This window comes from Brienomyrus brachyistius, chromosome 10 (assembly GCF_023856365.1).
Source record: "Brienomyrus brachyistius isolate T26 chromosome 10, BBRACH_0.4, whole genome shotgun sequence".
Classification (NCBI taxonomy): Eukaryota; Metazoa; Chordata; class Actinopteri; order Osteoglossiformes; family Mormyridae; genus Brienomyrus; species Brienomyrus brachyistius.
In genome coordinates, this window is record NC_064542.1 from 7,079,679 (window position 1) to 7,106,409 (window position 26,731).

The 26,731-nt window shown below is 46.3% G+C and overlaps 3 protein-coding genes across 3 annotated transcripts; 1 reads left to right on the forward strand and 2 right to left on the reverse strand.

The window, feature by feature from the left end:
* Window positions 1-499: 499 nt before the first annotated feature.
* Window positions 500-3,086, reverse strand: gdf9 (growth differentiation factor 9). The gene is made up of 2 exons (XM_049028780.1): window positions 2,467-3,086; window positions 500-2,215 (listed from the first exon to the last, which is right to left on the reverse strand). Exons 1-2 carry the CDS (start codon window positions 2,810-2,812, stop codon window positions 1,284-1,286), a joined length of 1,278 nt encoding a protein of 425 aa, XP_048884737.1. The 5' UTR covers window positions 2,813-3,086; the 3' UTR covers window positions 500-1,283.
* Window positions 3,087-5,160: 2,074 nt separating this feature from the next.
* LOC125750416 (protein Shroom2-like) lies at window positions 5,161-23,040 on the forward strand. Its single transcript, XM_049028219.1, has 8 exons — window positions 5,161-5,279; window positions 13,520-15,780; window positions 16,206-16,255; window positions 16,708-17,259; window positions 17,377-17,895; window positions 18,256-18,370; window positions 18,483-18,755; window positions 21,267-23,040. Exons 2-8 carry the CDS (start codon window positions 13,630-13,632, stop codon window positions 21,519-21,521), a joined length of 3,915 nt encoding a protein of 1,304 aa, XP_048884176.1. The 5' UTR covers window positions 5,161-5,279; window positions 13,520-13,629; the 3' UTR covers window positions 21,522-23,040.
* A 1,558-nt stretch (window positions 23,041-24,598) lies between these two features.
* On the reverse strand, window positions 24,599-26,601 carry sowahab (sosondowah ankyrin repeat domain family member Ab). Its single transcript, XM_049028220.1, has one exon. It carries the CDS (start codon window positions 26,461-26,463, stop codon window positions 24,904-24,906), a length of 1,560 nt encoding a protein of 519 aa, XP_048884177.1. The 5' UTR covers window positions 26,464-26,601; the 3' UTR covers window positions 24,599-24,903.
* Window positions 26,602-26,731: the final 130 nt, after the last annotated feature.

Here is a 26,731-nt window from a genome sequence, read left to right on the forward strand (position 1 = left end):
ATTGAAATTATTTGCAGAAATCAATATTCAAACTGAGTTGAGCATGTTTCCTTTATAAGTATTTTTCCTCCGATGCACAAGCTTAGTTGTAACTAGCCATTTTTGGATAAAGTATATGGCAGACATCTGTATCCTATACTCCACCAAGGCATTCCAGAAATGCTATCCACTTAATCCGAGGACCAAAATGACGTTGATGTTGTCGTCACGGGGTAAACTTGTGTATAACATGAGAGGTACACCTGACTCATGAGATCTAACAAGTGAATGCACTCCGGAGAGTTATCAGTGTTTCAAAATACTCAAAGTACAATCCTTTCAGTATTATCCAAGTATGCTGACATTTTCGTAACATACGACTGATCCCAGCAAGTAAGAACTGTTAAGACCACTTATTCAGCTTTCCATTCTCTGGCATCTCCCCTACATTGTTAAAGAGAGATGTTTTGATTCCATTTCTGTAAATATATAAAATTCACAAACACAGCTGAATGTGCTTTATTTTTTTAATTCCACTTTCTCCTTTGAATACTCCAAAATATTCAAATTTAATGTGACGCCAAAAGTTGACTGGCCAGCTCTTCCCATAAACAGGCATGGTTTAAATAGCTTTTAAATGCCTTTTAACTTTAGTTAAATGTACATTTCATTCTCCACACAGTATTTAAGGCTGAGAATAATAATTGCCAAAGACTTTCAGCAGTCCACTTTAAGACAACCTTCTGTCTCGACATGGATGGAAACAGCTGTCTCTGAGACAACTATATGCATTAACCCGGTATAAAATTAAAGTAAAATGCTTTAAGAACTACAATTTTCCCTATTTTGCCTAGAACAGAATTACATAAAAATGTACAGAGTAGGGAACTAGGAACAAAAAAACCGAAAACTAGGAACAAAAAAAAAAAAAAAAAAAAAAAACACAAAAGGTTATTTCTAATCACAGCTGAAATGAAGAACTATGCCATTTCACCTCTTCTGTTTTTTGTGCAAGACATTTTGTTTTGCAACTAAATTAAACAAACATTAATAACTGAGGGAAATCGTTACAATTGGGAAAAAGAAAAAGAAATATTTCAGCATTTATACATTGTTTACATTTATCTGAATATTTTATACAAAATTTTCCTCCAGATTTCCAAATACCATGGAATGCACCTCGTCCCAGTCATTCAACAATTTAGTACATTTACAGGTAAGAGTTCAATAATGAATATCGAATACTTCAAGGTGACACACTTTTCGCATTGCGTGCTGGTAAAATGACACCCCAGTAGAGATCGTTAACGGCACGTACATTTCGTCGCGATCATCTCTTCATACTCTTTGTAAGCGATCGAGCCGTCACTCTCGATGATTAAAACACTCAGTGGGCTGTACTCGGATGGTACACAGGAGGGCCTAGGCACTGATGAGTCCAGCTGCTCATAAATAATGTTTTGCACCATCGTGTGCACAGGGGAACCATAGATTGAGCTCACAGCCCTGGGGCAAACGCCTTTGCAGTAGCGAGGGTTGTATTTGTGGGGTGCTATGATCCAGTGGTCCAGCCTGAGCTGGCTGAAACTCACCCTGAAGTCATACAGGCTGCAATCATCAGTTGGGAATTCATACCTCGGCATGTGCACAGTCAGCTGAGCTGGCAGGCCGTGTCGAGCCGCCTGTCTTTTCGATACGCGTCGTCTCCAACGTGTGCCCGGCTCGGACACCTTTGTCGGTAACAGACTTGTCAAGACACCCACAGGTGATTTAAAACTTCCAGACCCTGACAAAGACTGCCACCTCTGGAAGGCCACCATGCTGGTATCATTAAGGTACAAAAGGAGAGAGGGGGACCTGAGGAATAGTTCCCCAGGGCCTCTATGCTCCTGGATGCTACCAGCTGCGTCTCTGTCTTCAGCACAAGTTAAATTGATCAGAAGATGGATTTCCTTCTTCTGGGACCTTATGAGAGGTAACAGGAAGGGGGTTACATCTACCTCCACCCATATGTGGCGACCCCTTTTCTCATTTCGGACTCGGAAGCTGGCGGAGTGATGAACGCTGGAGCAGAGCTGCTGGCCCGCTGGTTCCTGCTCTTTTACATCCAGATAGCAGACAGACCTCAGTGGTGTGGCCTGGTCCTTGTCAAAGGAGTACAGCAGGATAGATTTCAGCAGCTGTTCCTGAGCTCGAACCCTTGCTAAGTTGTAGGAAATATCTTGCATAAAAAACTCTGTAGAAGACAAAATGTGTCACAACATGTATACGGATTTAGTGGGTTTTTTTTTATCGCTTGCGTTAAATCAAACACCCGACGGGGCCTATCGATCACGATTTTGGCTCATTTACTAAATTTAGACACCAGCACAAGGACACAGAGCAGCCGTTGGGGGAAAAAGCATTAGTTACATTTAATAGTAATTCAACACGATGCTCAGCGGAAGCGGACAGTCATTTACAGGGGATTTAGAAGCAGTTTCATACCTTGATTCTGCTCAAGACATTCATCGCGGGGTGTGATCAGCCTCACGGTGTTGTACAGATGGCTTGTGCCTCTCCCAGGATCTCGGCCCTGTTTCGAAGACATCTTATACAGTCTTTTCATGTAGCGCACGTATCTGGAGTCAGGTCTCAGTCTCGGAATAAGGTCTTCTCCGATGGAATGCTCTGACAAGGCTTTGAACTTTTGGGAAAGTATACTGCCATAGTACGTGATGGGATCCGCAGACTCAGGCGTGCTTGCGGCTCCGGGCGATCTGTCGGCCGAGCCGTATAATCCGGTGCCACAGACGCAGCAAAGCACGGCGAGCACTTTGATCAGAGTCTCCATCGTAATTATGTTCGTAAATTATTGAATAAACAAACAAACAAAACAAAATACTTAACATACGACTCAAAGTCCAGCCTTCAAGAGCAACCAACTCACGTCATTATAAAATCACAGGTGTATGCAATTAACTTAAGGTACGTCCAACACTGCGCTGTCATGCCAATGACCGCCCTGCAGAAACACACGCTATAAAGGCATTGCTTATTTGCTCGGTTTTAAAAGTTAGCCTCACGTTAAAGACGACACGGAAGTTTCAAAGTATATTGAAGTATATTTGCAGAGAAACACATCCACGAGTGTTTTTATCGGAAACTCGAAGTAGCGCTTTCACAGGGTTGCCAACTCTAGTCAGCTGGTTGGAGAGACATGTCTGCAAACACATGCACACGCTTTTACATGTATGTAAGAGTTTTGTTACCTTGTAAATAGTCTGCAGGGTTTGCAAAGCACCCCAACGCTCTTGATGTAGCTAATTTTAAGTTTATGATGGAATAATATAGATTTGCCGTAAGATTGCTCGCGTGAGTCTGAAAGGGCGAGAGACACGCCAGATGCGTGAGAGCTGGCAACCCTGCTTTCATAATGGTTTTCCTTCGTTACGTTTCTGCATCTAAATCATTTAAACCTGCGACGTTACTATCAGGTGGTTGAATACCGAGAAGGAGCGTCGGACGTAAGCACTTCACTTTGAAATTTAGTTTGTAATAATTCACACGAGTCCTCGTCTAACAGAAGACCAAATGTAAATCGATGTCAAATCTTACTGATAAAATGGGGGTTAGGGAAAAGGGTAAATTTACGGGAAATGTAGCTATCACGCCTCGAAGTATGTTACCTTTTAAGCAGAACCTAAAATTCTGCCATAAAAGTGAAACAAGTAAGAGAGCAAATCTTCATTCAACGTCTTTGTGATATCAAAATAGAGAATAGTGACAGTAGTGAATAGACACTAGATGCTCGGCTTGCTAAACACCTGGGAGTCTATCATCTGGCTGATATCAGCTCCAGGTCCATCATCCATCATACAGTTATAGAAGTCGTGATCCTAATGTGGAAAAAATGTAGTGCCAACTACGGAAGAGTTAAGCCATATTTATATCCAATATTATAAAGGTCATTCTGTAGGTTAAGCAAATGGTGACATGAACAGGATCTTGTTTTACTAGGATGTGCATAAAGATGTCTGAATGGAAGTACATTTCTTTGGTATATAAATGACAGATTCAGCTGTACAACATGCAAAAAGTGTTTGGTGCAGTAACCTTGAGAGATAGCACAAATTCAGAAATGTAAGCGAAATAGCCATTTGAGGAACATCTGTTAAAAAGCTTGGCAAGGTTTTGAAATAAACAGACATCTTTATCTAAATTGACCACGGGACTTAAACCAAGAACCTACTGATTGAAAATGTAGATTTTTAAGAACTGTAACCTGCTGTCATACAATATATTTTGTCAGGTAGTTAAATGTATGAATGACACAAATATTTAATTGACCCTGCATAGGACAAACATGTATACATCCTAACAGCCTGTAGTATTTCAAAAAAGACAAATCACTACCTTGGAGCGGAGTTTAGACCGCAGGAAAAAGAAAAAAGAGAACTAGGCTTACCTAGTTCAAGATTGGAGGCTGCGCGTTTGTAAGGCGTAGGCTGCCATCTTGTGGTTACAACCTGCTGTCTCTTCTGTTCAATTGATTAAAACCGATGTGACGAAATCCTGAACTAACTAAAGGCAAATATACATTTTATCCCACCTTCAATACGACTATTTAACAGTACAGTACATGCAGTTAAGCGCGATTGAAAAGTATAGGCCTATATAAAAATATATTAACGAATGACGTCACTTAATAACGTGATGTAATATTATTGTAAGTAGGCTTCACAGAAACTTGCCAAACTTCAGCTTGGACTCCTGGGATAAAGATGACTTTCAGGACGGCAGTCGTTTTAATGGCTTTTAGGATGCAGTACATTCAAACTCGGAAACCTTCATAATTGTACAATTAGGCCTATGTATGACAGTGACACCGTAGTTGCCTCTTGTAATCCTATATGGAAGAGCTTAATATTTAATTTGTTTGTTTGTTTGTTTGTTTTTACCTGTTTTCCGGAGGAGCATTCATAACCTGTTCCATAAAACTAATGGGCTGAATCACTTTTATAATAATGTTTTATGTCATATTGCGTATATGCGGTGATCTGATCTAAATTAATTTCGCTGCCTAATGAACTCACTACGGCTTACGCAGCTGCGGACTCACAAAAGTTGAAAATATCACCGCACATGAGCTTGACGCCGAGTCCGTTTCTGACGGTGGACTCCGCCTATTGTATACCGGCGATTGGTTAAGCGGCAGTCGGGTCACTGTCGTCAGCTTCAGCTTCAGCTCCGGAGCCGGAGGCGCGCAGAGACTCAACTGCGGTTAGGAAGGTAACGAAGTGAAGCGGTGCGAGCCTCAGGTAAGCTCCAGTTAAACACACTGTTCTGGATCAGTCAGCTATATAAAAATTAAATTGGATGTTTTTTTTTTGTTTAATTCGGTTATTTGGATGCTATTAATAAAACATCTACCATTAATGTATTATGTTGTTATGTAAAAATATATTTTGTTTTGTGTTCAGATATTAACACACTCGTAGTATTAATGTAACTTCATGTCCACGTTCTCCTTAAGCTATTAATGGGAGAATATGAAGAATGAAATGGTTTTCTTTGTCTCCATGATAGGGATTCGTAGTTATAATTAAAGTTTGAGTATAGCATATCAAAACCATTTATTTCTATAATTATCAAATGTAAGTAATTTGCATAATAAATTCATATCCATGAGAGATTTCGTGTAACATTTGAGAGACCTTTTGGTAAATATAGCGTCTTATGTGGAGTTTTTTCGGATGCATTCTGGAAGTCTGAACAGGTCGTTTGGTGCCATTGCTCATTGCATTTAGGCATGCCCCTTTTCAGACAATTGCAAACGCATTTCTCTCCGCGAAAGAGATAAACATCAGCAAGATACATATTGTCTAGATTCGGATTATCTCACTGCAATTTTGAAATTAGTTTAAAACCGCTTAGTCGAATATTTTACACCGCTGTCCTTGAATAACGGACCATTGCTGTATACAGGTTGTCTGACACATATTCGCCTGACGTCTGTAGTCACAATTTTTAAATTAATCGTTCCTTGCCAGTTATGTCAATCTTTCTGTTATTATTCTTGTGTTAAACCTCAGTCTGTGTGTGTTAGTCGTATAGTTTCCGCGTACTGATACATGCATTTCAGCAGCAGTACTTTCTTCAGATAAAGAGGCAGAGACCCTTTGTGGTCTGTGTGGTCCCGGAAGTCTCTATGAGGGGTGTGGTGTGTCACATTTCACTCTCTCATATTTAACAGAAGGTGACATTGGAGTCACAAGTACTGCGATATGATGTGGTGCTGAAGGAAGAATGTAGCTGTAAAATTTGACTATCATCTTTAGCCGGTCATGCCCGCCCTGACTATGATATGGCCTGAGGATGAAGGCGTGCTTTCTGCTGTGAAGGTGACACCAGGCTCGTCGGATTAATCCTGGCGCCGCCTGTGTCTGTGGTGGTGTACCTGTATCTGAACCGTGGCACTCGAACAAAACAGCATTTCCCCTCTTCTGTAAACATACATTCCCAGTGCGGATCTGTTGTCCTTAGAATCTTCCCCTTAATGAACCTCACCCCATTAAACTGACTTGCATTTATTTAGTTTACATTTAGTATACACTTTTATCCAAAGCAATATTCCACTGCGAAAGCAGGGCCAGTCAGGCCCCGGGGCAACTGGCCTTAAAGATCTTGCTCAAGGGCCCAGCAGTGGAATCACATTACCAACCACAGGACTTGAACCAATCACCAGCACAGCATCTTAACCCAATAACCCGCATTTCAGCCTCTCGGATTTATTCCCCATTTATCCGAGGAAGTTTTCCTTTTTTTTAAGGTTAACGTCGCTGTTATGGTATCCAGATTGACTGTGCCTAGTTAGCATGAGACATTACATGCAGGGAGCCGTCCCAGAATTCCCTGGGAGTAAGAGTTGGGCACGGGGCATGACGTTAGGCACGCCAAGGTCGCCGAGGTCGTCCAACTGCAGTGGGGGGGGGGGGCATGGGATGATCACAAGTAACGTCACACTGGAGACATAAACAAAACTATAAGTATAACCAGCCTGGATTGGCGTAGTGAATTTCAGGTCAAACCTGTGTATGTGACGTATAACTCTTCAGGGTTTTGGCTTACATTTTAAGATGGGATTCTGCAGATGGACAGTCCCTGGTCTCTTGTACATTAGCGTTTCACTTCCTTCCATCAGCTATATGCACTGTTATCTACAGCCTCCGGAGACGCATCTGCCTTTTCGAATGACATCGCGCACTGGCTCACTGCAATCCCTGTCTTCATCTCCGTAAAGTGTGCATGCATCCTATTTATTCATAGAGATTATTTATTGCTGTCCTTCTCTCACCTACACACACAGATAGACTGTAAGGCCGCGCTGATGACCTTCCCTGGTTGCACGGCAAGGTGATTGACGAATCAGTATTAGCTCTGTCTTTAAATACACAAGTCTGGCTTTCAAAGCCTCTGTGCTGGGGTCATTCTGGGAGAAACAGTCACCCTGTTCAGTGGATAGTACATTCCACAGACAGTAGGCTTCCTGGTTGTCTCTGTGTTTCGAAGTGGGTGAAAGTATGTCTGTGTTTTGCTCCCTTTACACAAAGATAGACTTTGTCACAAACTGATGTTTCAAACTGTTGAAAATGCTCATTCATTAAATTCTGTGAAAGTTTAATTTAATTGTCACATGGTGGGGGTGCGGGGAGAGGGTGGTCCAAAACAACGACAATAATAATTCATAAATGAATCAGTACCACTTTGATCCAGCATAAACCAGAGGTTGTGAGCATCAGAAAATCGGAATTTATGGCAGAAACAGTTTTGTACCTGAGACAGAGGCACAGAGATCCTTAAGCTTGTGTAAGGAACACAAACTTGGATCCACGAGTAACCAAAAAATGCAAGATGTGATGAGCTGCCTTTGTTTGCTATTTTCTGTGTATGGAGAAGCCTGTTAGCAGCTTTTAAATGTGGTGGAAGATCCTCCATGGAATCAGCAGTAACATCATGGGACTTATTAGGTCCAATGATTGCTCTACCAGGTTGCATAATGGCTAAGGAATGATGCTGTTTTATAGGATATAGTGCATCCTTCGATGTAACCCTGTTCCAGCACTATTAGCCCAGAGTGAATTTCCACACCTTCCTCCATTAATGAATTGGAGGCTTTTTCTTCCTTATGACTATAATGTCCTGCCATGCACAGTTCAGGACTTTTTTCGCAGTGTTCCAAGAAGGACTGAAGCTCTTCTGAAAGCACAGCCTGGCCCCTTGCCATCTCCCGGACATGAAGGCACTGTTAGGCGTTTGCAGTATTTTCTCCAGCCAGTGTATTTGTTAGCGTGTGACCTGTTGCGGACCCTCTCACCGCTGGATTACTAGGCACCGCATCCCGGATATTAAGAGTATTTCATGGTGCTCCGTTGGAATTCTGGAATTGACACTTTGATCAGTTTCCTTCAGGTGCTGTGCTGCTCCTTGACATACCGGCAGTCCAGCCGTATTGGGGCCATTTGTGCTCCGACTCCACCGTCCGCTGTGGAATGTGCGATGACCTCGCCGCTATCCGCCGTGAAAAGACATCATTCCACATTCCCCAGGGACAACGACGCCACTGCATCTACAGCACGCACAAAGGCTTCCTTCTGCCCTTGAGCTTGGGCGTGGGGGGAACAAACATGCCCCCTCTTTATCCAGTGTTTTAGTTCTTAGTACAATTGCTGTGAGATTAACGGTGACAAAAATGCTAATGCCGTGGGGCGAGAATGGGACGAGGGAACGCTGAGTGTCTTAAAGCACCTTCGACCTCCTCCATGGCTGTAAACACTGTGGGTACAAAGTGTCCCAGCTTGGGGTAGAGGCTCTGAGTCCATGTCGACAGTTTGGTGTAAAACTCTCATGGTATGTCTGGCTAAATTTGTCAGCTTTGACGTTTCATATTTGCACTGACCATTCAATACACCTATGCGTTTGCTGACCACTAACCCAGCCTGTTACTTAACAAAGTAAGCGAATTAATGAATTGAGTTGGTTTTCAATGGCTGAGGTGCTCCTGAGGAGGGGGTTAGGGAACCGAAGCAGTGTTTATCTAGCTATCAAGCACGATATCGGTGACTTTTCGTAAAACAAAGGAGTATCTTGTTTATTTTTTAATTGTGTTACTGATAATTAGCACATGTTCACTATGTTAAATTGTGTCTTTTTTCTGAGCAAATATACACTTATTACTTTTACTAAATAGCTTAGTATTTGCTTCGAATGCCTAAGACTAAGCACTGAGGTACAGTACTGTCTGTCACCTTTTTAAGACTTTATACTACATTTTAAGATAGCAGACAGTGACCAGGGTTGTGCTGCCTAAGGGATTATCAAATCAAAATCAGATCAAATCACTTTCATTGTCATGTCACCAGCATACAGATACGATATATGTGAGTGAAATGTTTGTTTGCAAAGCCTCTCGAAGTAGCCGTACTGCAACACGAATTAACAATCAAAATAAAAGTATAAATATATAAAACATAAAACATTTGACAAATCTATTTATGTGCAAAAGTGTATGCAGTTATGCAATAAGAATGTTTAGTTGCTTTTGTAGATATCGATAGCAGGAAGGAGAGTGAAACTGAGCGCAGTGCTGTGTGTCCCCTCACGTCTATGCCTTGCTGTTGTGTGCTGTGCTGATGGAAGGTTCAGCTTAACTGGGTGCAGTCAGACTGGCTGTAAACAGCAGCCCCGGATTTGCAGTGCTGGGGGTTGACACTGTACACACAGGTCGCCTGTCTTGGAAGCAGGTGCCTGACTAGTCACATGTTAACAGCCCTTGACATTACCGAGGGTCATTATATGGAGGATGCAGAGTGGCACTTCATAAGATCAACGGCCACATGTTTTCACCATCAGTGACAGGCAGTGTGACGTCTCGCTCCACCTAGAGGCCTAAAGGTGTATTGCACGTCGAGTCCTGAGCAATATGGTATGTAAAATTAAAAATTGCGTTTGACTTATTCAGTGGAACAAAGGACCTGTAGCTTCTGACCCTAAAACATAAACCCAAACCGTGACCATATAACTCTAACTATGAGCCAGCAGTTTGTTGCGGTGTTAGTTAACAGTGAATCAGCGTGGATTCTCAGACAGTCAGAGTTACGCATTTATGCAGCATGCGGAAGGCAGATTCCCCAGAGCCATGGGAGGTCAAAAATAGCTTGTGTGTGTGTCACGGTAGCTTCACGCAGCACAGCCTACATCTAAAGCACCGCTGAAAAGAGTCACATGACCAGGTATGCGGAGTTTATAAAGTACATAGGAAAAAGGTTGTGTTCCTTAAGAAATGGTTTATCCTTTTTAACGAGTTTTTTTGGTAATGGCTGTTACATGCAGGGATTTCAGGGGAGGTGAGCGTTGCCTACAGCTGAGCATCTCTGGGTTTATACTGTGAGAGAACCATGGCTACCTAACTGGGGGGGGCTGTTTGGCAAGGCTCAGCGGAGCGGGGCCCCTCAGGGGGGACAGAGGCTCCCCCTTCGGCAGCGGGCGGGGGCTGAATGCCCCCCTGTCCAGCTTCCTTTGATGCTCCCCATGGATCCAAGGTCTTTTTGTCTGGACGCCATTATCAGCGGTGAAATATGCCGGTTCCCTGGGATGCCTGGGATGGGGCTTTGGGCTCCTTACGGGGATCTCACAGGGGGCTCTCTGTGGCGAAGAGGACTTCCACCACTGTGTGTTAAGAAGGTCTTAAGAGGAGAGTTTATTCTGATAGAAGTGAGGATCTAACAGAGACCATGCACTTCAAAGTGCATAAAAGTAAGTAATAACCGTAGGATCTGACCACAGATAATGGAGATAATGGAGTGCATGCTGAGCTCCCTGATGGGGCTTGGCTTGCCGTGACGTATTTAAAATATGCAGCTTTTGTCTTTTGGCAATTTGCTAATGAGGCAACGAAGACGTGTACCACTGCGTTTTTGTGTCCTATCGGCAGGCTGGTTCCCTCCGTGTCCATGGTAACGTTTCACCCTTTTAAAGTGATTAGGACGATACTGGTCTGTTGGGTTGCCTGCCAGTGTGCACTGGAATGAAGAAGGCGTGCAGAGTTTGCTTTGCAAACAAGTGTCTAATAGAGATGTATTTATACAACCACCTCTTTAACCTGTATGTCAGATCAGTATTGCTACTAATAATAATTCTGATAAAGATCACACATCTTAGTGTGTAAAACACAAATAAATATCAAACAAATATTCTTGAGCTGGTATTTCTGTTACCTGTAAATGTAAGGGCAGCCCTGAGACTGTTCTAGAAAGAGCACGTCAGCCCTGGAGCCTCTCTATGAGGTGGGCAGCCATTCTCTCCTCGCTGCAGGCCTCTGGTGTCCTGGTGCAGTCACCGGCATCCCAGCGTGTCGTTTCTGCTCAATGGGCCTCTGCTTGGTCTCCATGGAGCTTCTCAAGAGACACCCTGGAATCTAACAGTACTGGGCAGTGGTTATGGCCTAGTGTTATGGTCGGGGCTATGCAGTGGTTATGGCCTAGTGTTATGGTCGGGGCTGTGCAGTGGTTATGGCCTAGTGTTATGGTCGGGGCTGTGCAGTGGTTATGGCCTAGTGTTATGGTCGAGGCTGTGCAGTGGTTATGGCCTAGTGTTATGGTCAGGGCTGTGCAGTGGTTATGGCCTAGTGTTATGGTCGGGGCTGTGCAGTGGCTATGGCCTAGTGTTATGGTCGGGGCTGTGCAGTGGTTATGGCCTAGTGTTATGGTCGGGGCTGTGCAGTGGTTATGGCCTAGTGTTATGGTCGGGGCTGTGCAGTGGCTATGGCCTAGTGTTATGGTCGGGGCTGTGCAGTGGTTATGGCCTAGTGTTATGGTCGGGGCTGTGCAGTGGTTATGGCCTAGTGTTATGGTCGGGGCTGTGCAGTGGTTATGGCCTAGTGTTATGGTCGGGGCTGGGCAGTGGCTATGGCCTAGTGTTATGGTCGGGGCTGTGCAGTGGCTATGGCCTAGTGTTATGGTCGGGGCTGTGCAGTGGTTATGGCCTAGTGTTATGGTCGGGGCTGTGCAGTGGCTATGGCCTAGTGTTATGGTCGGGGCTGTGCAGTGGTTATGGCCTAGTGTTATGGTCGGGGCTGTGCAGTGGTTATGGCCTAGTGTTATGGTCGGGCTGTGCAGTGGTTATGGCCTAGTGTTATGGTCGGGGCTGTGCAGTGGTTATGGCCTAGTGTTATGGTCGGGGCTGTGCAGTGGTTATGGCCTAGTGTTATGGTCGGGGCTGTGCAGTGGTTATGGCCTAGTGTTATGGTCGGGGCTGTGCAGTGGTTATGGCCTAGTGTTATGGTCGGGGCTGTGCAGTGGCTATGGCCTAGTGTTATGGTCGGGGCTGTGCAGTGGTTATGGCCTAGTGTTATGGTCGGGGCTGTGCAGTGGTTATGGCCTAGTGTTATGGTCGGGGCTGTGCAGTGGTTATGGCCTAGTGTTATGGTCGGGGCTGTGCAGTGGTTATGGCCTAGTGTTATGGTCGGGGCTGTGCAGTGGTTATGGCCTAGTGTTATGGTCGGGGCTGGCTCAGCCGTTTTCAGGGCTCTACAAACAACTTGATTAACTGAGGATGAACGAGTACATTAAATGGATGGACAGATTATGGATGAATAGTTGTCGTTTGTCGTCATCCTTTCCATTCTGACAGGCTGATCTGATGGGGGCCCCCTGGTGGTCCCTGGCCCTTAAGCAGCCGCTTGGTTTGTCTACTCCTGGGGTAGTTACTCTTATCCACAACAGGCCAGTGTTTATGCAGATGTTAGGGGTGACTTTTGGGCCAGCTATTCAAACCCAAGTGTGAGGATTCCAATCAGTCCTATAATTAGTAAGCTAATTAGGGAGTTGTGGTGAAAACCTGCACACACAGCAGCCCTTTCTGGGTAAAACTGGCTAGCCCCGCCTTATCCCTTGTGCTGGCCTTGACTGTGGTACATTTTGGGTCGGTGTTGTGTGTGCCTTAGCGTGACCTTTTCTACCGGATCGGCTCCTCCCTGCCCTTGTAGATACCTGTGACTCGGTCCACCAGCAGCCGGCTCCTGACCACGAACTTCACGTCCACCTTCTGGGTGTGGCATTCTTCACTTTGGGATTCTCTTCAAAGAAGAACTAGCCAGAAATGCAATATATAAGACACTGTGAACCAATCAGGAATTACAGAATTATGTTTAGTGGAGTAAATAATCAAATTATGAAAAGTTAAAGTTATAAGTTGTTTTGTGTTGTCTGTAAAGGAGTAACATGCAGCTGCCCCAGGAGGCACGACGCACTGGGGGCTCAACACAAACACGGTATTGCTAGTCAACACAGCCCTGCTGTGCTTGCTATTCCACCACATGCAGATCGTATCACTGAAATATTCCTTTTAAGGTTTTTTACACTGTATATAAATATGCAGCTTTTTTACTCTTTTTACAGGGAAACAAAAGCATGCTAACTGGACGGGCTGCTACATTTTTCAAAAGCAAATATCACAATAAGTTTAAACAAATACGACTAATAATCTAAGATTTCCCCCTCAGGTCTTGATGGCATGATGAGAGTGACCCTGATGAAAAGGAAAAGACGCCCCCTGAAGGTGTGAGAGTCCAGGTTTCCCCGTTCGTCTTAGCTGCCAGTACTTCCAGCTTAAATGGATTCCTGCAAGTTCAGCCAAGAAGGCATGAGTCGGCCATTAAGCTGCCCTGCTGGGAGACTCAGCCCCGCTAAATCCACCAGCAGCATCGACCAGTTTGTGGGTCACCGTGGTAACGGGGACTCCGCGTATAGCTCTTTCTCTGGGGGCTCGAGTGCCCCTGAATATGGGCCACTTCACCTTGCTGATGATCTTGGCTATGAGGGCTTCCTGGCATCAGAATTTACAAGTGCTGTGGATGACCCGTGCGTGGTACCCAGCTCCCCCTCCAGAAGCGTGGCGCACTGGTACCGCACAGCCGAAAATGCACCAGAACCCAGAGTGCCGCACACTTTGGCTTGGAAGAATTGCAGCTGGGAGCCCCCCCCAGCTCCCCCAGCACGGCTGGATAGCTTTATAGCAGTTAGGCATCTGGAAAACGCTGGAGGTAGTTGGAGCCCTAGGGTTCAGTCGGCACGTCCCAGAACAGAATTGCTTCGCAGCCCGAGATCTTCACAGGCCAATCCAAGAAACCCAATGGAGTATCAGAGCTTTACCGAGGGACTCCAGTGTGGGAACCATCTTCACAAAGATCAGAACATCATCAACAGCCATGTCCAACACAGAGTGAGCAATAAGGTTAAGCCTCCTGAGATCACTGGCGAAAATAACAATCTTGCTTGTCTGGACTGTCGAAGTCAACTTAACATGGATGATCCGGACTACGTTCAGCAGCAGTGCCAAGGTGACCAAAGCCTATGTTCAAACAGGAGAGATGAAGAGGACCTCCATACAAGCCCATATGGTTCTCCGTGCTCCTCATATCTGTCCAGGGCCGTCCAGCAGAAAATGGAGCACAAAGGAAAGCGTCACGGCACTTTTAGGCATCACAACAGCTGCCAACTCATCTTCTACTCTGGCCCTGAAAAAGGCGTCCCTGCGTTCAACCCTGACAAAAAGGAGAGGGCTTTTTCTCTCCAGGGACTGGACCATGCTAACAGGAGTGCAGGGATAGATATGACACAGCCTATAGCGAACTTGGCTCTTGATGAGATCGACAAGGCGACCACGCCACTGCAGTTTCACCTGGCGGGAGAGAGCAGAGACACATTAGTAAGGCAATCAAAAGGTGAGATTGAGACTAATGTTACCCTCAAGGAGATACGACTAGACAGCAGCCCCAAGGGGCAACTGGGAACCAAAGCTTCTGATTCTTCCTCAGACTATGGCTCCAGCAGTGGTGGCACTCAGAGCAGCCGCCAGCTAGAGATGACCGTCCAGGGCGGAGGGGGCAGCAGCGCTTCTGCTCTTAGCTCGCCGAACGATTCATCCAGGATGACCTCCTGCGATGGCTTGAGAGACACGCAGCCTGTGGTCCTAATGGAAACCACCTCCAAGAGGACGGATCTGCACGCCGCCCCCATTCCATTCAAGGTCACACAGGCCCCTGGACACACAGCCTCTTCAATTTGCTATGTCACCAGAGCCTCGAATTCCAAGGTTTCCTCTGAGACTCCCGAGAGCTTTGAATCAGACATCGGGGGAAAGCAGAATTTCTCTCAGCTTCAGGTAGCACGAGCTGGACTTCTGAAGATGCTGAGCCCAGAGCAGAGGAACCTGTGCTATTCTGATCCAGACAGTTTGAATCACATCGGAGATGGACCTGCTTACAGAGGGTACAACTCAGTGGATGACCAGCTGGTGGAGCCGATGAGCAAAGACAAACTGAGCGGACAGGGTCTGGTAGCGGCTAGAAGGAAGCTCTTTGAAACCAAAGGCCGTGCCCTGTCAGCTTTCTGCTTCTCCAAAAGCGCACTGAAGCACATCCAGCGCGAGGCCCTGCAGGCCTACATGGAGTGTAAGGCAGGCCATCGAAGCACAGAAGCCCAATCTCCTGATCGGAGACACTCCATGGCTGGGAGGGTGGCGGAATTTGGCCAAAGGTCACTTTGCAGAAATGCAGAACTCGGGAAGGAGGAGAGCAGGCCCCTTTCTGCAGGCCGCCCGCTGGACCCCCCAGTCGGCTGTGTTGACTGCGCAGACCTGGGGTCTCTCTCCTACTGTGAGCCTGGACACATTAATGAGAAAGCGACCTCACCTACTGAGAGATCGTCTTCTACGGATAACCTCTGTCGATTCCGTTCCACTCCAACTCCATATACCCTGCAGGTATGTGTCACGCTCCATTTTTGTGTCTGTCTATCTGCAACCCCCCACCCCCACCACCCCCACCGGATGAGTAAGTAGTCAGAAATGGAGGCGGTCTGCATCTGAGCAAGGAGTGGTGAGCATATTCACTGAAAATGGTGTGTATCAACACGGATATAATTTCACGTTTTAAAATGAGGTTTTATCAGTTTGTTTTAAATTATTTGTAAGTAGCTTTTTTGCCATTAAAAGGTGGCTCCCCAGATTTAGCCATCCATGTTGCTAATGAGGTAAAGTTGAAAAAGTACATTTTGCTTCTTGGTTAAGTCAGCCTCAGAGTTAATGTACTGAATTTGAGATCTTTTGTGTTTGACTTTCTCTTCTCACGCATCGGGATGTGCTTTTGCTGTGGCAAGTAACACTAAATTATTTGTGTTTGTCACTAGACTACGATCCGCTCCAATGAATCTTTACCATTCAATAACCTGACACTGAGGTGAGTGACTGGAATATCTCAGCGGTGTGTCAGATAACACAAACAAATTGTACCTGAGGCATTGATAGCCATCCGAAACACGCACTGGCGAGCTGGCCTTTCTGCTGAGGGGGAAGAGCTGACGTCTCGGCTGACTGCCGTGTGTAGCCACACCTTGGGGTGTCTCAAACATCTGAAAGCTGACAGTGGCTTTTGTCCCTGCACTCCTCACACATTCTGTCATAATCCTCATGTGTGATAGGTTACCTACAGTGCATTTCCTGTAGGTCATTCCGTATGAGTCATAAACATTTAAATGTGCTCTACACCAGGCTGGCCATGCACAGCAGACACCAGCAATCTCGCTTGGTATTATATGCTAATATTATCATCTATGCGGTCTACACCAGGTTGATTGTATTAAACCTTCTTCACATGGTAGTGATGTAGCTATAAGGTAAATGTCTTGTCAGTTCTCAGAAATCAGTTGAAGGGAAGTCTTCAGTGAGCAAGTACCCAGCGGATCGGGCAGATACAGCGGATCGGGTGGACCTAGTGGACAGAGTGGACGTGGGGCAAATGGGCCGTGCTGTCTGTGCGGCAGATTCTAGCAGGGTGCCCAGGGAGGAGGCAGCCACGCTCCGGGTCGGCAGGTTCTGGGCCTCTGCTTCAAGCTCAGAGTCCGCAGAGCAGCTGCGAGGCCGACGCATGGCCCAGGCCCACGAGCAGAGAAGTTCACCGTCCTTCTTTGAGGGCCAGGAGAGGCGACAGGTGCTAGAGCACAGGAAGCCACTATTCAAACAGGAGTCTGCCCCACAGCTCCATGTCGGTGAGCTCGGGAGCCGCGACCAGGCACGCAGCAAGGCTTGGGCCATCCCTGAACCATCCGCCACTGGGGGCACGACCCACTTCCCATCAAGCCCCTCTCTCAGTCCATCTGGCAGCCCCTCATCCCTCCCTGTGTGTGGTTTAGATTTCCGTAAAAGATGGATCCAGTCTTTATCCAGAGGCAGGTCCAGCTCTAGGTATGACGACAAGGCTTTTTTTGCCTCCTCATCCAGAAGGTCCTTAACCTTGAATTTGAGACTTTAAATTTGGCATTTAACTTTGTGTAAATTGAATGTGGTTCACTGTTTCTTTAGAGTGAAGACGTCCCCGGTGCAGCCCTCGCTGCTGGAGCTCTCGGTGGACGATCCTGAAGAGATATTTGGGTCCTTCCCTGAGGTATTTTTAAACCAAGGAGTGACGACAGACTCAAACTCGTGGCTGAGGAGCACGGATGGAGAACGTCCCCCACTAGGGAGCAAAGGAGGTTCCCAGGGAACCAGAGACACCCAGTGTCAAGTCCAGGAGACGGACACAAGCACCAGGGAAGAACTTCCAAGAAAGGAGGAGGAAGATGAGGAAGGAGTTTCGGTGGATGATCCTGAGTCTCCTGCAGTCCCCACCAGGGAAACCATAGTGAAATGGCAGTGGGAGGACATGGTGCAGCAGGTGGCGGCGGAGGATCAGACATTAGCGCATGTGATGCTGCCAGCAGCCAATCGGATCACTGCAATCGCACTGATAGAGCAGCTGCTTTCTGGGGACACCTTACTGATGGGAGAGCATTACAGGAGGAAGCAAGCTCAGGAGGCCAGCGGCCCAGACACAGAGGACGGGTAACTTAGTGATTACTGCTACAGAACGGCAGTGGTGGGCACAGCAAACCAAAAAGTTTCGAGAACCACTAATCTGTTCATTCTAAAGCAGGGGTCTCCAACTCCGGTCTTGGAGAGCTACCGTCCAGTAGGTTTTCTATCCTACCTGGCTTCTGATGAGCCACACCTGCTCTCAGGTAAATACCAGGAACAGGTGTGGCTCATCAGAAGCCAAGTGGGACAGAAAACCTACTGGATAGTAGCCCTCCAGGACCGGAGTTGAAACTGTAATTAAAAGAAAACGGAGAGAGAGCTGCCCTGTTTATGTACATTTGAAATGAAATTTTGGATGAATACAGTGCTCCACTTGGTTTGTTGCAGCTTTGCAGTGGATGTGGTGTGTTCTCTTAATGCTGCTCATGCAACCACTGAAGATCAAGCTCAAGCAACTGGCCAGACACAAGGCGGGGCAGCAAGTGATGTCACCAAGAAGAAGGTAAGAATCTCCATTGAATTGGTTCCTTATTCGTTATTTAAGCTATCAGTGGAAGGTGGCCATAACGGACCAGTGCAATGTTATGTCAGTCATGTGACCTGCGTGCCCTCAGAGACTGCTGATGTCATGCATCGAGCGCCACCTGGAGGCACTGGCCGAGCAGCAGGCGGCCCTCAGGCAGGAGCTGCAGGCCCATGGGGAGCGGGCCAGTGCCATGGCCTCCCTGGTTCAGGAGCGCTGTCTGCCTCTGGAGTACGAGCGCTACACTCAGTTCCTGGATGACCTGGAGCGGGTGGTCAACCTGCTTCTGTGCCTATCTGCACGTCTGGCCCGGGTGCAGAATGCATTGAGCATTTCGGACCAACATATGGACCCGGAGGAGAAGGTACATGCAACTCTGTGCCAGAATGGGCCAGCGCACTGCTTATTGGTGATGGACAAAATGACACTTCATGAACCATTTGCTGTATTTTTTTGACTCCACTAGATGGCGCTCTTGGTTTGCTTTGGTGCATGCTTTGTGCCTTTTTTTGAACAGAGAGCAACATCTAGTGGGGTCAAAAAATACGACAAATGGTTCATGAAGTTAGAGTTCCAGTGAGACAGAGTCTCTTCGGAGAATCCTTTGGCACCGCTGGTTTGACTTTGTGTGGAATGAGCGGTTGCTAGAGGAGTCCTGAATGAGGCACATTACCTGCATTGTGAGGGAGCGTCAGTTACGGCATTACGGCCATGTGGCGCGTCTCCCGGAGGGTGATCCGGCTCACAGGATCCTCATTGCTGGAGTCCGGAATGAGGCACATTACCTGCATTGTGAGGGAGCGTCAGTTACGGCATTACGGCCATGTGACGCGTTTCCCTGAGGGTGATCCGGCTCACAGGATCCTCATTGCTGAGGACCAGGCCAAGGGGACGCCCACGTAACACCTGGCTGTGGCAGATAAATGGCCATTTCTAGAGGGTGGGACTGGACCATGTATCTGCTTGGGGGGTCACCAGCCGGGATGCCGAGGTGTTTCGTCATGCGGTGGGTGTGGCAACGTGCTGCATCAGTCCATGCTCCCCAACCCAAGCTGTTCATGAAGCGTTTTTTTGTCCATCACAACTGCTTGTGCCTTGATTTGGACTCCTGGCTTGTTGAGGAGAGCAAATGTTTGACACAATAGTTAGATATGGGCAGGAATTACCTTCAGTGACCTGAAGGCAGAAACCTTCTCCATGTATAAGGCAGAGATCTGAAATGAGTGGGTTATAAAATGACTCCCGTATTTAATTTGTCAGAATTAGCCAGGGTTCCCCAATTCTGGTCATGGAGGTCAGTTTGCAACACAGTTTGCAGATTCCTGTTCTCCGACACACCTACTAAACCTGGTAACTGGGTGATTAAGGTGTGTTTGAGCAGGGAGATCGGCAAACCGTTGGATTCTGGTGCTTCAGGACCGGAACCGGGGAAAAAACAGAAATCAGCGCTTATAGACGTGCATTATGAGTGACATACGGATCAGCATGCGAGCCTTCGAATTCTTCATCCGACCCTCATTGATCAAACTGTCCAAGCTGCCACCAGAAATCCCTGGTCTGTAGCTAGAGTAGATTTAATGTGATAGAAAAAGTGCTCTGCGACTGTCCCATATTCATTTTAAAGTGTAAGTTTAGTTTTAGGAGGTGTTGTGTTTGTGTCGTTTGTTACCTGATGCCTTGAAAAGTTTAGTTTTTAACCACAGAAAAGCTGAGCCCACTTATCAGTCTCATCTGTCTTTCTTCCTTTTTTACTTTAATGATTCATCTTGTCTCTAATTAGCAGAATGGTGCATCTGTTTCCACTAATTAAGTTCTAGGTGTGAGATCCGTGAGCGTGATTCCTCCAGATGGAGACCACTCTGCTTTTTCCTGCTTTTTTTGGTTCTTGTGAATATTTCTGAAAAGGTCATTTCCAAGGTCATAAAGGACTGACTTTTTGTTATTCCACAGGCTCAGTATCTACCATGTTTTTCCATTGCTTTGGCACATTTCTCAAATGATAATTGACATTTGCAATACAATGTGTGTAACTTGTGCACAGTTGAACATTATTTGTCATTGTTTCGGCACAAATTGCAAATGTTGTTGTTGCTTAAGTCTTGTTGGTCAAAATGGACTTTGTATTTTCTCAGTGAAGTAATTTCACACCCAAAAGTATACATGTACGTGACCATTGTGTAAGCTGTTGCATGCAAAACAGCTCACAAACTTTCAGAATGATTCAAGAGTATATTCCATAAATTGCGGTGATATGGCATTGTTGTATTTTTGGTTCCCACAGTACTATACACGATTTTGTTGTCATTTTTTGCTTTTATGGGAAACAACCATCATTCAGATTTACTGCGTAGACACTGACATTTTGACAATATTCCTAAGCATTTCGACTTTTATGGTATGAACAATGACAGGTTCTTTTTCAATTTAGTGGCACTCACTGACTTATTTGATTTATTTGTTTTTGAGGCAAGAGCTGACTTTTTGGGAGTTACAACCTTTTGGGGCTTAACCGTGCTGTTTGAGAAATGCTGTAATAGTTGTATGAATGTTATCGTTCATCAAATGTGCCAAAGCATTTAAGAAACCGATTAATGCTGAACTGCTTGTTCTACTATCTGTGCTGCCCTCTAGTGGTAAAACAGTTCTTGTTTATTGAATTAATCCATAACATCCTATTCCCTCAAAACTGCCATGCAGCTTCCTAAAAAAAAAAAACCTTTTTATAGATGTGCTTTACCTCCATCGGATGATTTTCTGTTCATGACCTTGTAATAATAATCATAGCCTGGTTCGGAAGACGGCCTGCTTTTGTGGATGGTCAGACGATGGCTCCACTGAGAATCTTTTCTCCTTTGGTCCTCTCCCCGTCATTCAGGAATCCCTGCAGAACCGCCACCGTTTGCTGTGTAGACAGAGGGACGACGCCAAGGGCCTGAGGGAGAATCTGGAGAAGAGGCAGGGTGTGGTGGCTGCCATTTTGGCCAAGTACATGACTGCCCAGCAGCAGGAGGAGTACAAGCAGATAGTGCAGACCAAAGCCTCACTGCTCATCCAGCAGAAGGACCTGGATGAGAGGCAGCGTCTCAGGGAGGAGCAGCTGCAGGCTTTGCTGGGCAGCCTGTCCCCGTAGTCGCGTGATGGCGCCCCCTAGCGTGGCTGCCAGTCAAGCCTGCTCTCTCCCGGTTCCTTCGGTAACCTGGGAAACTCGCGTTGGTTGTATCTTCATGGTCTTTTGGGACCTGCTTGATTTCCTACGATTCCCTTTGCGAGGGATCTTGTGTAAAATACAGCATCTTCTGCGGACTCGCTTCTCATGCCTCAACCCAGGAATGGTGGTAGAATAGTATTTAGCCAGAAATATTTCTATAGCTTATTTTTTTACTACAGACTTCCGAGTCCAAAACCTCTGAAATACAAATGTATGCCAGAAGGCAGATATTATTCGGACGCCATCATTCTCATTCCTGTTGAACCTTTAGTGGATGATCTGAGTAATAATGTCAGTCCTGCTTGTTCATTTATGAGAGAAGATCATGGCCTTATGAAGCCTTTTTCAAAGGCTTATCCACAAAGTGGAGCATTTTCGACCACACATTCACCCACGGTTTCTTTTTACTGTTTCAAGTCCAATTTCCTTTCTAGTCTTGCAGTGTTATGTGCAACTTTTCCAGAGAGATTTTCATCACCGTGCAAGTCTGATGTTTTTTGGTTGTCTAGGTTTATTAATCAAATGGTTTGGGATATTCTGAGTAGGTTTAGTGCAGGTCTGATATGACAGATAACTATTTGTTAACTATTTGTTGTTGCTGTTTTAATTAATGCTAGCCGAAGGTAGCAGGTAAAGCTAGCAGAACCTGGATCTTTTGAGAATTCATTGTTGTTGGGGGGGGGGGGGTAGTTCCTTTCCATCCTTGGTTATATTTGCCGAAGAGTAAAATTAAAAAAAGAGACAAACCAGTGACCTTAAAACTGACACAAAACTAAAGTAAAAACATAAACCATTTTCTAAAATGCAGTACAGTAAGTCCCAAAACTAGTATTTTTAGTATTTAGCACCAATGCTTCTGAAGTGTATTTATTTTGTACATGTTAATGGAATAATAATTTCTCAAATTATATGTGATTATATGTGAAAAAGTATGGGAATGATTATGTATTGTGTGAAACCAACCAATGCAAACACCTTTTATCTTTAGATGGACCTGACCTCAGGTCACTCTAACTCATGCGCATTTCTACTCAGTATAGTTACTCTCTTATGCACATGCATTTCTACTCAGTATAGCTATGCTACTACTCAAATGCATTTCTAGTCAGTATAGCTACTCTCTTACATTTATTTGTACTGGGTATAACTACTGTATAGTATAGAATGCAGTGCAGCATTTTTGTTCAATGCATTCCTGAATCTCTCGCTACCGTCTCCTTTAAGCATGTTGTTGGTAATTACATGAGAACCCTGGCTTGCAGTGACATTACAGACATGCACAAACCTGACGTTGCAATGGATGTGCCTTCACCCTGCAGCTCAGAAATCCTGCTGTAAAACATCTGCTATAAAACATTCTCCTTGCAGTTATTTTGTTCACTGCAGTAAAAGCTGTGTGCACTCAGGCTCGTCGTGGGTGAATAAACCATTTTCCCATTGATGTCTCTTTGGCTGTGTACTTCCCAGCCTGTCCCCTAAGTGAGACATACATGTATAGTTTTATGACAGATTTCTGAGTCTGTTTTGGGAGGAAAATTACCGTGTATAACAGCTGTAGGACTACAGCTTCCCATAGCCCGTACACACACACACACACACACACACACACACACACACACACACACACATAGGTTCTTTTAATTGTCCTTGTACAAATACACAAAATTTAACTGCACCCACTAAAAAATGGCTCCCATCTTAAAAGTAATAAAGGAGGAAGAAAACAAACCCACACAGAAATTTCGAACCAAATGTTGTAAACATAATTTACTCGCGCTGCAATCTCCCTTTTTGCTTTAAAGCTGAACAGTTTCCTCTGCATAACCACTGGTCGCATTTTGATTGGACTAGCTGTCCCATCCCACCCCTGTCCCGCTCAGGCTGCCGCGGAGTCCATGCGTGTTATGTGTGGTATTTCCTGGTAAAGCCTCGTACCGTTGGGTGTGCCTCATCAGTTGTCACCAGGCCATACAGACACGCATGCATTGGTGTGACAGCTTCAGTTATGAAACCTAGGCTGGTTTCACTTGATCGCTGACGTCATAAACTCCAATGGCTGCTGAAGACTCAGCCCCACCCCCACCCCCGGCCCCAGACTCTGACTCACAGAGACCATCTGCCTGAAGGAACAAGCCCGAACACCCACCCAGGTGGAGGTGCGTGTGTGTCACTAGAGGGTGGGATTGTGTTCATAACCTGCTCTTGCCGAACTGCAGCTATGTAGGACAAGCCTTTGGTCTGACACAGAAACGGACGGAACGGAGCAGCGTGCAGGACGCGCTGCAGGAAGGGGGGTTGCTCATGGCGAGTGTTAGACAGAAGCTGAGATGGTGCTGGTTCTTCTACAGTCCTCACCTGCAGTCAGACGACCCGCAACCTGGGAACATGTAAAGGAATGCAGTCATATCTGCTTGGCAAATAAGTGGCCTTCCCCTATATAAACATATGGGGGGGGTAAAATACAATGAAAGATTCATTCACTGCACAGCTCACTCCACCCACCCCAAGAAATACACAGTCGAGAAGGAGGTTTGGCTGAATAAGTGTGGGCACTGGTGGTGTGGGGGAGGAGCAGAAGATTCTGTGTGCCCAGTGTTACATGCCGAGCTCAGCAGTGAGAACAACCTGAAAGGGAACACAGTGGCCCCGGGTGAAATGCCAGGGCGCTGGGCAGCGGGACCCCGCAGCTGTAAACAAATTCAGGGACGAGAGCAGCACGTGTGACTGGAGGTGGCGCTGGGGCTGCTTGTCCTTAGTTACAGCGTACAGAATGTTACACCAAAACCAAACCTCGGTTTCTGCAAAAGAATTCAACTTGGTATAAACCAGCGGGGTCATACCTAGGAGCTCGGGGCCCCTGACTAAATATCACCATGGGCCCCTTACAGATTTTACATATAATTTTACATATTCAGGGGCCCTGCTGAAATGCTGGACCCCCTGAATCTGCCAGGACATTGACGCCCCTGTATACCAGGAAGAAAGTGCAGTAAAACATCTTTGAATTCAGCAGGTCTCATCATTATGTATTTACAGTAAAAGACTTTTCATAAATATAAAAAGACATCACAACACAAGGACAGGCTGCTGGAACTCGACAGCTATAAAAATGTAGGAAATTTAGGCCTTAATAACATTATATAAATGTAGCTACTATGACCTCAGTATTAAAAAATGCAGTACAATCCGGACTTTAAGGCAGACTATAAAATAACTACAGTCCAATGTCCTCCTTTACTGTGGTTAAAATAATATCTTGTTAGAAAGCAGCAGAAAACCAAATGAGCTGTTGGCCTTTGGGTTCTCAGTGGAACATGTCGGAGGAGGGTCTCTGCTTGGCTCCGTTCTCCTCCTCTGCTACTCCGCTCAAAGCGGAGAAACTCGGCCGACTCTTGTACTTTTTCTTATGTGCCACGTGAGGCTGGAAAATGCGACTCAGCGTGTTAAAGCCCTTCTGATGATCTGGAAAGGCATAGTTGTCCAGCTTTTCCTGAGAGACCTCTTTGGAGAGGACCTGTGGTGCCCCGAGAAGCGCCCTCAGCTCGGATGGCGCCCCCTGGTGTAGGTAGTGATAAGGCTTCTTGCCGCTGTTGTCCCTGAGGTGAACGTTGGCGCCAAATTCCTGCACCAGCATGGCCATGGTGGCCCTACGGTCGTGGATAGCCGCGACGTGCAGGGGAGTGTAGCCGCCATGCGTCTTTGCGTTGATGTCGACTTCCATGCCGCCCCGCTTGGCTATCTCAATGATCTTGGACAGCATCTCATGATTGTCGCTCTTGGCCGCCCAGTGCAGGGCAGTGAGGCCGGATATAAAATCTCTCTTTTTGGCCAGATGTGTATCCTGCAGGAGGAGGCCGTGGACATGACTCCAGTGCCCTGCAGCGCACCTCACCATCCACTCGTGCTCTGCAGGTTCCAGTGGGATGCACTCGGGGAAGTGGACCTCATCACCTGGTTTCGGGGTCTTGCAGGTTCTCCTGACCTGTGGGGACCCGGGCACACTTCCACCCCCCTGCTGTCTCCTTTTGAATCTGGGCGATCTCTCAATGGAAAGTTCTGGGACACTTGTCCCCGAGTCACTTTTCGCTGCATCCGAATCGACTGATTCTACTTTAATCTCAGGAGGGGGCATGCGAAGAGGTAATGCACAGGGTTTTGGGCCCGGTTTCTGTGCTTCAGTCAAAGGTGTTGCGGTGCTTGGTCCATCCACCTTGAGGTGCATCACACGTCGTTCTGCATTCAGTTTGTCTGGCTGGGGCTTCACATCTACCACAGTGTACGGAGATCCAGTCTTTCTGGTTCTAGCTTCACCTGGAAGATTGAGATCTTCGACTTTCGGGGATTCATCATGTTTCTGTGATCTCACCACAGGTGAACCTGGATTGCTTGCATAGGTAACCTCCCCTGCTCTGCGTGTTTGCGGAGCATCTACGAGACGCGGGGTGGAGGTATAGCTAACATTCATTAGGTTCTCATTGCTGGCACTCGGAAGGCTTAGCGTGCTGTGCTCAAGCTGTGAACGTAAGATCTTACCGTCTTTTCGATCATGACCCTTGTGTTCCACCTCAGAGCCAGCTGAGCGAACACCGGTTTGCTTTTCTCCCAAATCAGGCTGCTGCGCAGTTACTGCGAGTTTTCCCCCATATAAGTTCTTTTTCTTAAGTACGACATATTTCACGTCATCAATTTCCCTTACAACAGCGATGTTGTTGACGAATTTCTTGAAAAGGTCCCGGTTTCGTTTCTTTTCTTCGGGATCGCTGCAGTTCAGCAGGTCATTAAACGTTTTTAATAAGTCGGAGTTCTTCGCTTTTCCGCCCCGCTCCACCAAGAAACTGGTAATAACGTCTTGAGTCAAGGCCATTTTTTTAGACCTCCGCGAAGAAATCTTAACAATCGGTGAGTTAAAAGCTTCCCCATGAAGCGCGGACGTTCTTTACAATCCCCTGCGCTCCGTCCTCCCGAGACGCTCAGCTTCTGCGCACAGGCTCGTGAGGTAGCGCCTATAATAATTAATGCGTATAGAAGTGCGGGAGGGAGGCGCCTTTCGCTAACAGGTTAGACGCGGCAAAGGTTCTGGTTACTGTAGCTGATCGGCAAGTCTTTCGGGGCGATGATATGTCAGACGGATC

What these genes read in the sequence shown, in the direction of transcription:
- gdf9 (XM_049028780.1), bottom strand. Translation starts at nt 2,812, where the DNA reads ATGGAGACTCTGATCAAAGTGCTCGCCGTGCTTTGCTGCGTCTGTGGC. An exon ending in ATGTCTTGAGCAGAATCAAG is followed by an intron (nt 2,216 to 2,466) that starts GTATGAAACTGC and finishes TGTCTTCTACAG; the next exon opens with AGTTTTTTATGCAAGATATT.
- sowahab (XM_049028220.1), bottom strand. Translation starts at nt 26,463, where the DNA reads ATGGCCTTGACTCAAGACGTTATTACCAGTTTCTTGGTGGAGCGGGGC.
- LOC125750416 (XM_049028219.1), top strand. Translation starts at nt 13,630, where the DNA reads ATGGATTCCTGCAAGTTCAGCCAAGAAGGCATGAGTCGGCCATTAAGC. An exon ending in AGAGGCAGGTCCAGCTCTAG is followed by an intron (nt 17,260 to 17,376) that starts GTATGACGACAA and finishes CTGTTTCTTTAG; the next exon opens with AGTGAAGACGTCCCCGGTGC. An exon ending in GGCCCAGACACAGAGGACGG is followed by an intron (nt 17,896 to 18,255) that starts GTAACTTAGTGA and finishes GGTTTGTTGCAG; the next exon opens with CTTTGCAGTGGATGTGGTGT.